This window comes from Microcebus murinus, chromosome 21 (assembly GCF_040939455.1).
Source record: "Microcebus murinus isolate Inina chromosome 21, M.murinus_Inina_mat1.0, whole genome shotgun sequence".
NCBI lineage: Eukaryota > Metazoa > Chordata > Mammalia > Primates > Cheirogaleidae > Microcebus > Microcebus murinus.
Window position 1 is genome coordinate 23,205,935 of NC_134124.1, and position 13,161 is coordinate 23,219,095.

At 39.5% G+C, this 13,161-nt stretch overlaps 1 protein-coding gene across 3 annotated transcripts in view; it reads right to left on the bottom strand.

Annotated features, from left to right (window-relative positions):
- Positions 1-13,161, bottom strand: part of EBF1 (EBF transcription factor 1) — a 390,172-nt gene that overhangs the window by 98,204 nt on the left and 278,807 nt on the right. For 2 of the 3 annotated variants that reach the window (XM_020283666.2, XM_020283664.2), the window contains exon 9: positions 1,744-1,874. In XM_020283666.2, the coding sequence (XP_020139255.1) occupies positions 1,744-1,874 (131 nt within the window). Of the gene's footprint in view, positions 1-1,743; positions 1,878-13,161 lie in introns of all 3 variants that reach the window. The other variant, XM_020283663.2, reaches the window with a different exon arrangement.

Consider the following 13,161-nt stretch of genomic DNA (forward strand, 5'->3'; position numbering starts at 1 on the left):
GCCAATTCTGAGCCCCACTTCTCAGGCCTCGCTTTGACTGTAGTGACAGGAAGTAAGTCCCATTATATTCATTCTTCCCCTCTCCCAACTTCCATGAGAAGCAACAGAAAGAGGGATGGAAAGGGATGAAGACACAGCCCACAAGATCTGGGAGGGACTGTCGTTGTGAGGACTGCTGTCTCCAGCAGGATGAAGACACCAGGTTAGCAACAAAACATGCCATGGGTTTGACACTTATAATTTACAACCCAATGGATGCAACAAAAAATGGGGCGCAGTCAGCAGGGGAGCTTAGTCTACCTTTCATGCCTAAAATGTTCCGATTTGGGTAACAATTAGTTGGGTGGACTGAGAAGACCATCTCTGACTCAGCTTCATGAGAGCTTTGATTTCCCGGCCAAGTGCAGGCCTCTTGCTGGCTGCGTGGGAAATACCAAGGCAGTGGCAGCACGAGCTGGCAAGGGGCTTGCCTCAGTGGGTTACTGGCAGCAAGCAGTGTACACAGAAGGCCTGAAAACAAGGACAGGCTCTGCTCTGGAAATACACACACACCCAACTCTTTGCTCTTCTGTTGGCCCCTCTAAAGAAAAAGCACAAATTTATAATACCTAAATGGGCTAAACCGTGGTGTCATGGGAGAACAACTAGAAATGGAAATCTTTATGTGGTCACATACATCCCACTTATACTCTATGGGCTTTGGGGAGCAGCTCTCTGGTTATAACTATTTATCTCTAAGCCTTGGTATCCTTATCAACAAAAAATATATGTTAAGAGCACCTTGTAGTATAGAGAGAAGAATGAGATGATCTAAGTCAAGAGCTCGGCATGCTTTCTAGCACACAGTAAGTCTCAATGAAGTGACTATGTACTTATAGAGCAAGTGGGATGGATGAGCCCTATGGTACCCTGTAGCCCTGACATTGTTTTTATTAAAAACTCTGGTGAGGTGAAAGAGAAGGAGATCTGAGAATGCTGGCTAAGAAATCAAGTCTTAGAATTTAGAAAGCAATGGAGAGTTTGCCATGGCATCTATGTAATGTCGATGTACATGCTTTGTAGACTTGTGCTAATGCTGGTGGTGGTCAGACAAGTTAAGTGGTAGGTTAATAAAAGGATCACGGTGCTTGGAAAGCACTGCATAAAGAGAGCATAGTCATTTTCATATAGTCCCAGTCACACACTGAGATACCTGAAAGTCATAATTCCTAAGGCTGGATAAAGCCCTGGGTTCCTCTAGGTTTCCCTAGCAAATCACCTATTCTTGGATGAAAATCCATTGTGTAAGTCAAGGGTCACCTACACCTCGATCATCCCTATCATTTGAAAGGTGTTCCTTGAAGATTGGTCTACAGCAGACTCTGCCTACAGAATATCCACAGATTACGACCTTGCCAAAGTCAGAATGGGCTTTTCCTATATATTTTGTGACTCTGTCTCTCTTTTTCACTTCCCAATATACAATAGGACGTCTACCACCACGGCAAGCCCACGAGGACAAGTTACAAAACAGAAGATCTCTCCTGGTGCTAACAGCCCAGAGGATGGAAGTCACCCCAGTAGAAAGTGTTGCCTCCTGGTAACTCCAATCCACCTTCCCTAGTTTCCCAAAGTTCTGCAGTCTGGCGCTGGCCCACCCAGAGTGGCACCACTAAATTCTATACATTCTATTAGAAATTCAAGGATAGACAGTATCTTCAACTAGATCAAGCTATTAGATATTAATGTTCAGACAACACCTACCTCACTCCAGACCAGCATGGTACCGAATATGACCTGTAACCCATCAAAGAAATTGTCTCCTATGATGATCACAGTTGCGCCTCCCGTCGTCCATCCTTCACTCGGGCTGATGGCTTTGATACAGGGAGTAGCTGCTTTTCAACACACATGAAAAAGAGAAGGAGTCTGCTGTTAGAACCAAACTTTAATGATGGAGACTTGAAAAAAAGGAAAAAAAAAATCTTTTATCTTTTCACTCACAGAAAGTCCCTCAAGATCTCCGCATTTCCTAGCCACATTAGGACCTGAAACCTAAGGGTGCAACTTCAGTTTTTAAAAGCATTCTTTTCATTGCTTCTGTTAGGATACATATCTTTTACCCAAATCTCTTATCAAACCTGAAACCTTATGAAATAAAACACGGAAGTAAAATTTAATTTATGAAATGTTAAGGATTTTCTTTTTTTTTTTTTTTGTGAAAATGAGTGACTTTTTGGAACATACCAGAAGCCTTATAGAATTCATAATTAAATCTGCATCCTGAAAAGAAAAATATATACAATTTTAGGTAAAAATTTCTGGCCAGCAGGAAGCTTTTGAGAGGAGGCCAGAGCAGGAAATGATTCTCGATCCATGACTTCTGTCTGTGACACTAACATAGCAACATTTCTCATTAAAAATCATTAAGTTTTTTTTTTTTTTCAAATAAATGTCATGGATCCCATTTTATAGACGCAAAAAAATCCGGGTCACTTGGGGTGAATTACGTAACCAAATAGCTGACTGAGGGCCGAACCACAGAGTCCCCATGACCTTTGCTTTGTTGTCTTTCCCATGCATAAAACCCCAGAAATGACTTTCTGAAAATTTCATCTCTCTTCTCTTTCCATTATAAATGGCCCTTGGAGATGGGAAATCATTTGCAAATACTGTGATTCCAAATAGACTGGAGGTGGTTTGCTTAATGAGCATGGCACACTTTCAACAGAATTGCTGGACATACATGTAATTGTTGGATTGTTTTTGAAATCTTTCAGAGGACACCTCCATGCCACTGAGGATTTTTAGCTTCACAATGAGATGCTGCTGTTCTCATGATTACTTTTATGAACAACGACAAAGTAAAATTCTAAAGCAAGGGAGATATTGTGCAAGGACACGAAATGGGACCCTCCTCTTTAATAAAAAGTTTATTAAGTATCTAAGACTGACTTTCCAGGCATTGAAGCCAAGGAGAGCACCAGTTAATTTTAACGGGGGGAAAAAAACTGGCAAAAAATTACTGGACTTTGGCAAAATGTCATGCTTTAACTTTTGCAAGAAGAAAAGAAAACATTAAGCCCAGCCCAGTGGGACCAATGCTCACGTGCCACCACACAAACAAGTAGAATGGGTTTCTATTCAAATTAATCTCAAAAATTTGCACAGAGAAATTTGGAAATATCCAAACTAAACATTTCATGCTGGCTGGACTCATAGCAACGCATTTACAACTAAAACTGGGCAGTTCAGATGATTTTTTTTTCTCCTCTACTTTCTCTCAAAAACAAAATAATTAATCAAGAAAATGCAAATGATTTATGACTTGACTTGAAAATTCTTGTCTAATTTTTTAAACATACATAGAGGTTGTGATCAATGTTCCACAGACACAGGGCTTTTTCTTAAACAAAAGCTTTCTTTAAAGGTAAAAATGTTTAAATGCATGATTAAGCACTCCCAAACCAATGGTGGAATATGATGTACGATTTCAAGCAATTTATAAAGGTAAGAAACTATATTTAACAACTGTGTAAAGTTCTTAAAATATAAGCAGTTTGGAAACATTTTGTTAATATCCCAAAATCTTCATTCTTAATTTATAACTCAATCTACATAGTTGCTAGAATGAACTAGAAAAGGTATTGCAGTGTCCCTGACTTCTGAGAAGAATGGGATATGAGTTTAACTAAACTGGTCTTGAGAGTCCTATATGATGGCAAAGTGTGGAATCCAACGGTGCCATTAATCCCTGACCCCATGATTATACACACACCTCAAAATGCTCTTGGTGTTTATTATCAGTATTGGCTTTGGGATTTCTGTTCATTTTTGTATTTTTAATCACACAATTAAAATATTTTAATATTTTAAAAAAATTTACCATTAGATAAATGTGGTCTCCTCCAGGCTTTCTCACCATTGCACAAAAGGGGGCGGAAGGATGTTTTCCTGTGTCTTTGAGAAACCCTCTTACAGGAAAGGCCTTATAACAGCATGGTCAAGCCACTGATTTTGGACTTGATCCCTTCCTTCTTTTTTCCATTTCTTATTTGTAGGATACAGAATCCATATAAGTACAAATGTGTGTGTATGTGCTTTCACACACTTCCTAAGGAAAGTGGTAATGTTTTCAGATACCGTGAGCAATTCTCCAGAAGCCAAGCTATATGTCAACTAGTACAGAGGAAAAAAAGAGCATCAAGCTTCCAGAGATAACCTGGGTGAGAAAACAATATTTGACCCCACTTTCTTAGTTTTTTAGAAAAGAAAAGCCTCGAGGGAAGGAGGAAGTACCCCAGGAAGTACCCCAGGGAGAGTGACATGCTCCTAAATCCATCCTACCTATACGCTCAGCACCATCCACTATCCCTGCTTCAAGACTATATGCCGTTCTTAGATCAGGTTAAATCATGCAGACCTTCCTAAGTTTAGACCCCAAAGGGTTCTAATGGTGCTCCCATACATCTGTTATGACATATTAGTCTTGAGAGGAAGCTCTGTGGGATCGCCCCATCGAAAACAGTCACGGGCCGTCTCACCGAGAGGGTGAGGAAGGGATGCTACACGCATGTAGTAACTGGAGGTCAAGAATGCTGACTATCCAACACTGCGTGGAATAGTCTCCAAAAATGAACAACTCTAATAGGCCAATAATGCAAGTTAGAAAACACTGTGACTAGGTAAAGGGAATCTGCCTAAGAGCCATTGTTAAGAATTCACAGATCCCTGCAGGCCAAGGTAAGAAACACAAATGGACACAGCAGCTCCCTTCCCGGAGATGAATGGCCACTGGCACCCAGCCTTGGGCAGCACTGGGAAGCGGTGAGGACGCTGGGGAATTGCATGTGTCCCCATTGCAGATGGCAGCCCTGCTCAGCTCCAGCTCTGGTGACCCCACACAAATGCAGGCCCAGTGTGTCTTGGGTTTCTCTTTCAAAGGAAGCCAGGAATCCAGATTTTTTTTATGTGAAATTCTCTAATCTTTAAAAGTTGGCAACTGATCCAATATTTTTTAAAAATGTGTGGGCCAAAGAAAATGTTTATGGGCTGGCTTTAACTCACAGGCTGCCATTTCACACTTTTATCCCAGTCACAAGGACCCCGCCAGACCGAAAGCAGACCTGGAAAGACTTGCAATTGTGGTGCCCAAACTCCAGGCACCCAAATGTTCACCGCAGCATTGACAGCAAAAAATTCAAGTGTCTACATGTGCCCAATAGGGGAGTGATTAAATAAATTATGGTATACTAGGAGTATCTATAGAATAAAGTATGGAATACTAGGAGTATCATTAGAATGCATGAAAAAATTTTCTGTAAACCGATATAGAAAGATGTCAAAATATGTTAGTAAGTGAAAAAAGCAATTTGCAAACTAATGAAAAGTGTGATCCTGTTTATTTAAAAAATGATATATCTATGATGCATGAGTACATACGTGCACAGTATATGTGGGGGAGGTGCAGTTATATGTGAACAGGTATGAGGGACAAAGGCTGGGAAGGAAGGACAGGCACCAACTGTCCCCCGTGGGTTCTTACAAGAAGGGAAAGTGACTAGAGTGTGTTGACGGAAAAGGGAGACTATTAACTTTTATTCTATAGACATCTATATAGTTTGACTTATTTCAGTGAGTATTTACTAAGGTGATGTTATAATAATAAAAAATGAAATAACAACAGAACATTTAATGCTGGGAGAGACAATGGTTGTACTTTTTAGAGCAAATGGACACTGAAACAAAACAAAACAAAACAAACAGCTGTGCTGACTAATGGGCACTGAGCCTCTCTCTCCTCTCTTCTTTTTGGATAGGTTTTCTCTGAGAAATCGCAGAGAACATCCGAAACAGCCAAGGACTTGTTTTCCTTTCATTCAAGATACCCAGAGTGAAACAGGAGTAAGCAGGGAAAGATCATTTTTTAAACAGCCACGGTGGATGGATTCAGTGGAATTTTAGAGTGAAAAGAATTTACAAAAGGGTTCAATATACAGCCCAGAGATGTAATAATCAATATAATTCTATCTCCAAGAAAGTATCATTGGAGGGGTGGTGATAGTTTTTGAATACAAAACCACTTTTACCAGCAAATTCTTGATTTAATTAGTAAAAGATTCTTTATTCCTCATCAGTGAATTTTTACACTTTTACACTTTAACTATCCACAAGACCAGTAAGCCAATTCCTGGTTCTAAGTCTCATTAAAAATAAAAGTTTAGGGTTTTGTATTTTTTTATTTTGCCTCTTTTTTTTAAATCCCTTCCCCCACCCCTCACCAGCCACCAAAGTAGAGGAGATTTTCCTTCCTTCAAACTATGACAATAACATGATTACCCCACCACAGTTTAGCATAATGGCTCTGAAATGCTCCTGGCACATTGCAGAGTTAAAGTGGAAATTATTAGGTAGCTCTTCTTTGTTATAATAATGATCACTCCACAAATAAAAGCTCTTCTCCCAAAGGTACTGCAAGGCACAAAATGCTAATTCTGAAGATTATGTGTGTGCTTTTATTAAATATTACTATGCCCTGCCTGTTTGAGGGCTTCTCTGCTCTGATTGTTTTATGAGTACCATGTTAATGTCATTCCCATCTTGCTAGCAGCAGGCACACATTTTAGCGTTTGTATGAGAGTTGATCAAAGGCCACGTGCTGGGGGAATTGCTGAGAAAACACGGACAAGCGATAAAAATCTAACAGATTAATTGGTTTAAATTTCATTTCAGGGTGTTGAACTTTGGCTCGGGACTCTAATACTACACCGTGAGTCAGGGCCTAATTACCAGATTTCCAATTTGCTTCTGAACAATGGTCGTGGTGAGAAGGAAAAGAGAGGGAAGAATAAAAAAAAAAAAAAAAAGGAAAGAAAGAAATCGTTCAGCTCCAGTACATATTTAACAACTAATGTTCTGTGTGCAGACAATTTCACCAGGGGACATTTGCCATCACCTGCTCTCTTCCTCCAGAGCATTTGTGTGTCCTTCCAATAGCCACGGAAGGCAGCAGAAGAAATCACGGATGCCCTCAGTGGTCTGAAATCTCTCTGCACACTCACACTGAGAACATCAGTCTCTTTATTAGCAAGGTGAATTTATAAGCTGGAATCACATCTCAGCCTCCAATAGGAATGATCTATTTCATTGATAGAAGGCAAGGGCCAGGAGAGCCATGTTTACCTCGGGGTTTATGGGTGGCCTTGGGAATAAGGGTTAATTGAGCTCAGAGGTGCCTGCCCATTGAGGTGAATTAGTGGTGTGTGCAGCTATCAGCAGGGCCCTGGGGCTGCTCTTATTTTTGCCTCTGAAATCTCTCTGCGCTGTGATCAATACCTCACTTGTTTGGGGTAGCCGCATAGATGACCTGGGTTCAGCATTTATCATATCTTTGCCCCAAAATGAGGCTTCTGTGACAGTTGATGCCCTATTATGGAAGCCTAATTAGAGATGCATTGTTTGGGTCTTTTCCCTCCATTCCTGTATTTAAATCCACTGGAGAAACGACACTGTCAGCTGGTAAAATGTACAAATTGAGAAATTTTCTAATCTCAATGTAAATCTGAAGATGAAATTCCATTTTGAAGTGGGTATAAGGTTCTTATCCATTTCCATTGTGGATGATATATGAAAACATGCAAATTCTCCTTTTCCAGAATTCTATTAAGCAAATCTCTCTATTAATGAGCATTTCTACAAAGCAGATAACTGGTGCTTACAATGGAGGTAAAGATGTTGGCACCAGCCTTTACTGGCTTCTCAGTAAAGATGGAAAGGTGAAATTATGTTAAGTTGATTTTAACATTCAGAGTATGACTATATTTGAAAATGGGCAAGAACTCCAGCTGTTCAAATTCCACATCTACCACTTAGCACAACCTTGAAACAATCTTTTACCCTTTTTAAGCCGTAGTTTCCACGTGGGGTACCCACCTCATAGAGTTCCAGCAAAATGTACAGAAAATGCTACTCGTGTTTCATTGTTTTACTATGTGCCAGGCACACAGTATGTGAGTTGGTGCTATAATTATTATTATTATTATCATAAGTTTCCCATTAACCAGAGTTTATTTATTTACTAAAATATCCTATACTCTAACCATTCCAGATTACGTAGTTCATTGTAAAACTTTCCTAAGAACTTCTAATTCAGCTACTTGCTAACACATCCAGCAAAATGTACTGAGTAGGTGGAATTGGCATCAGTCCTTCCAAAGTAGAATGTTTTTTTTAAGGATCTCATTTGCCTGGAATGAATATTAATGGGAAACTTTTCAGAAATGAAGAATTGACTTTAATGTTATTGTCCCAAATTTTTGAGACTTGGCAGAAAACGTGAAACCCATGAGCTCAGCTCATTTCTACGGGATATTTGTGACCTCGTAAAATCTCAGCCTTTTCTCCCTTTTATCTACTTGATTTTGGTGATATTGTGGGATTGGGCACAACCCTGTTTCAAAGATAATAACTTCTTGCCCCCCCCACCCAACTCAGTGCACAGATATCTGTTCTTCCTGCTCAATCTGAACAATTGTTTTGCTGAGTTTTTTTTTTTTTTTGAGTGAATGATTTTCCTGACTGCTCACAGCTTATTAGCACCACAACCTGCCTTCTTTGATCCTGAAACTAGCAGCTACTAGACAGAAAGGAGGACAACTAGAGGGTTTGTCCCTAGTTGGAAGACTGGTCCTCTATATTTTCAGCATGTATGGGAGGCTAATCTCTTCTTTGTTTACCTTTTTTCTAACCAGATGCCTTAGAACAGTAGCAGTTATAATGCCTGACCTGAGCCCTAGCACCCAAGTATGCAAACTTCACTTTCATGTTAATATCACTAGACTCCAAACAAATAAACTCAGCTAATAAACAAACAAACAAATAAATTTGATGGTTTCCTCCCACAAGGTGTAGCAGTCTTTATAACATTTCTGCTGTTGCTTTAACGTGTGCTACTAAGGATTTGTTTCTGCCTTCCTTTATTTTCTTCAGTAATTGCATTATGCAGTTAAGCATTTTATTGTTTGTTAGGTTTTTTTATTTTGTTTTGTTTTGTTTTGTTATTGGTCTGCATTTATCGTCCCGTCCACCAGAATATCGAGATATTACTTGGCAAAGAATCAGGTATTACAGATGCCAAAGAGTCTGTGTGTATGCATGTGTGTATGTGTGCGTGTTTGTCACTTTAAGGAGAAGTGTAACCCATGATATAGAGATTTTGCAATACCAGATGCAATTAAACCTATTAAATATTAAATGAGGAGATTGAGAATTTCAAGTGTTTTTCATCCTTTATTCCGAAGTGACTTCATTTGGCAAGAAAGCCCTTTGCTTTGACAGCATTAATGGCTCTCACAGAAAAAGAGAAAAGGAAAAATTTGTAGTCACTAGTTGGAAATGCATCTCCAATGTCCATCTACTACATTAAGATAGAGTTTACCTGGTGGTGGATATCTAGATGTACCTAAACACAGTGAAATAGTATCTAACTTCCAAACAATGCCATTTGCTAACTATAGACAGCTCAAATTGTATCTACTTTCCGTTTATTTGATATTTTTCTTATTTTATTCTGAATTAGCAAAATTCCCCAACAAACAGTGGACATAGCAGCTGAGGAAGGGAAGAACAGAAATGCAGTGTAACAATTATAATCCAAAACATTCCAGGGCAAGTGCTTTTGGTTTTCTGAGTTTGTCTATCAGAGATCCAGAACTCTATGCAGGTTCATTACACAGGGTTATTTAACAATTTAGCAGTGAAAAATCTTGACATTTTGATGTACCTGTAACTTCTAAATTGCACTTGAAAGACTTGTTGAAGGCTTTTTGATTTAACAACATGCAACATAGCACTGTTTCATAATATGCAAAAAGTGTTTGTTAAATACACCGCAGAAGCTCAGAATTTTATAACTCAAGGTGTGAATACACTGTTTTCCACCTCATGTTTGATCTGCCAAATCCAAAATTAAAATGTACAAAATATTAATCCTAGAGCATCTAAAGGTAAATATTGCCATCACTTCTTTTCTTTTTTTTCCTTCTTGTTCTATGATTGTCAGCCACTCCACTGGCAAAGCAATGGGGGAAAATTGTCATGGAGGGTAGGAGAATTTTCAAAATGAATTATTCATGGATCCAATTGTGATATTTGTTGCAACAATAGTAAATTCACTTGCCTTTGATTATACAATAAGTAAATAACTCTTTTCTTCCTGACAAGGAGAACTTTCATGCACAAAACTATTTTTAGCTCAATTCTCTTCATTATCCTGTTATAAGAAAAGTTTGAGAAATGAAAGCCAGGGAAGAAAAGGAATGAAAATAACCTTCCAAAAATGGACACCCAATATTGTAAAAAGGGGAAACAATTTTCAGGTTAAAAAAACAAAAAAAAAAAAACCATGTAACGGCTTCTTCAAGGAATACTCAGGTCTTTATTCACAAGCAATCTCCCTGGGCCTGGAAAATCATAAAGTCAAATATGAGCAAGTCTAGTGGAAAATCTGTGACGTTAATCTTGGCTGGAGTCGTATTTTTAACAGGCCTTGAATGTGTGTGCCGGATTATCCAGATGGCCATACAGGAATCGGCCTGATAGGATTAAACCTTTATGCTGAACTCTGCTCCATCTGTTCTCCAAGGTTTGCCTTTCCTTATCTGAATATGAATTTTTAGCCTCCTTATGTCTGGGAGCAGGACTAAATTCAGCATTAAAAACATACATGTATGCAGATAATTTAACATTTCATTAGTTAGTCTCAGCTGATATTATCTTGGTCTTTTCCTAGAAAACATTTTTGCTAAGAAGAAATTTAAACACACATAGAATCTACTTTTTGTTAGAGGGTTTTGTCTTTCTCTTCCCATTGAATTCATTCAATTCAGTGAGGATTTACATCGATGTTTGTCCACGAAGATGGAAAAAAAAAAAAAAAGACGTGGTGTCCCCTCAGCGAAATTTAACTATAACATTAGATGTTATGCAACTGCTCTGGGTGAATGATCCAAGCAGAAGATATTCATATGTGTTTTGTTCTTTTTTTCTCCATTAAGAGAGGTTTGATATTAGTCATCATTTGACAAAATTAGATATAACAATTGTTTCTATCAATTTCATTAAGTTTCCTGTTTTTCAAGAAGCTTTTTTTGCTGGGGCCTTTTTTGGGAGGGCGGTGGGGGCTGTAATTCCGAGCTTCGTCTTGAATGAAAAAGGCTGACATTTGTTTTGTCCTCCCATGCATGTATCTCTAGAAGCAGCGGAGTTACTTATTAGCTGGAAAAGTTGGCTCAGAGCAGGTTTCGGGACAAAGGCCAGCGAGCCACCAATAGGCCAGAGCTCGGTAGATGGTTCTGGGGTTTCCAGCTCTGTGACAAAGACAAAGGGAGGGCTCTCACTCCTGGACTTGGCGGAGAAGGCCAGTGACAAGCTTCCCAGGCAAACGGCCTTTCAATGAATGCACAAGTTGCATGAGACAGGGATCTTTTAGAATCCTACTCTGAGGCAGGTTTATAGCACCATGATCACTAGATGTGCTCAGTGCATTTGTGATGGAAACCTCAAGAGACGGCGGCATGTGGAGCCCTAAGAATAGAGCATCCTTCTAGCAGTCTAGCAGAGTTCCGAGGGCCTTGACGAGTTCCCTCACTCACACTGGCTCTCAGCTTTATGCTGTCACGAATGGCAGGGTCAAGCAGCTCATCAGATAATTTAAGTTTTTCCAATAATTGTACCATATAGGTACAATTATTATATTTAAGTAGTACCCTCAATTGGACAGTTGGGGCAGAGGATGATGAAACTTCCATTTGAGCTTTTTAAAGTTTTTTTTAGAGACAGGGTCTCACTCTGTTTGCTCAGGTTAAAGTGCAGTGATGGGATCACAGCTCACTGCAGCTTTGAACTTCTGGGCTCAAGTGATCCTCTTGCCTCCACCTCCCGAGGAGCTGGGACTACAGGTGTAGGCCAACATACCTAGCTAATTTTTTTTTTTTTTTAATTTTTGGAAAGACATAGTCTTGCTATATTACTCAGGCTAGTCTCAAACTCCCAGTTTCAAGTGATCCTCCCACCTCAGCAGCCTCCCACGTAGCTGGGACTACAGGCACACCACCATACCCAGCTAATTTTTTTATTTTTATTTTTTTTTAGAGATGGGGTCTTGCTATGTTGCCCAGGTTGGTCTCAAACTCTTGGCTTCAAGTGATCCTTCCACCTTAGTCTCTCAAAGTGCAGGGATTACAGGTGTGAGCCACATATAGTGACTCCCTTTTCGAGCTTAAGATGACTTAGGTTTATTGGTATGCATGTGCACATAAACATCTCATAAAATACATGTCTTTGGCTCCTTGCATTGACAAGCATTCTAGTCGGGTAATAAGGGGCTGTTCCCTTCTTAAGAGTGGATGACACCCACAGCCCTAGTGTCCATCCTCCACATTCTAAACTAAACAAGGACGCGGGATTGGATGCTCAATCTCAGTACTTAATCGGCTTTGCCCAACATAGGAGCCATTGGCCATATGAAGCTATTTACATTTAATTTTTTAAATTAATTAAAATTAAACAAAACTTATTTTCTCAGTCATACTAGCCACATTTCAAGTGGCTGATGGTTACAGTGGCTAGCGATGGCAGAACACTCCATTATCACAGGGGTTCTACTGGACCACGCTGATCTAAGGATCAAGTTTAGATAACTGAGCCTGTAACTGATAACTAAGCAGAGCTACCATTCACGGGGTACCCTCCCTGTATCAGGAACTGGGCTAGGAATACTTGGTCTCCAATCCCTCCAGCAAGGGATCACAAAATCAAACGTGCCCGGGGCCAAGAAAGAAGGTAAATTAATGAAGTGAGCGAGGTGCAGTGCAATGGGAGACGTAGGGACTGTGGCTCAGTGTACAGCACGTGCCCCATCCAAAAGGAGCACAACTTCTGAGTTTGACCTAATTGCTACAACCTGGAAATGTAGGTCTGACACTATCAGCTCTTCTGATTATAAATTTGCAAATCCAGATTTTCATATAAAATCACTTTTTATTTTTTTCCCTCCCCTCTATTCTTCAGGAAAAAAAAAAAAAAACTATTTTTAATTGTCAGCAACAAATATATACTCTCTTAAAGTACCATGCAACCCAAACCTAAATATGGCTGAAGGCTGAATTCAGTCCATGATTCACC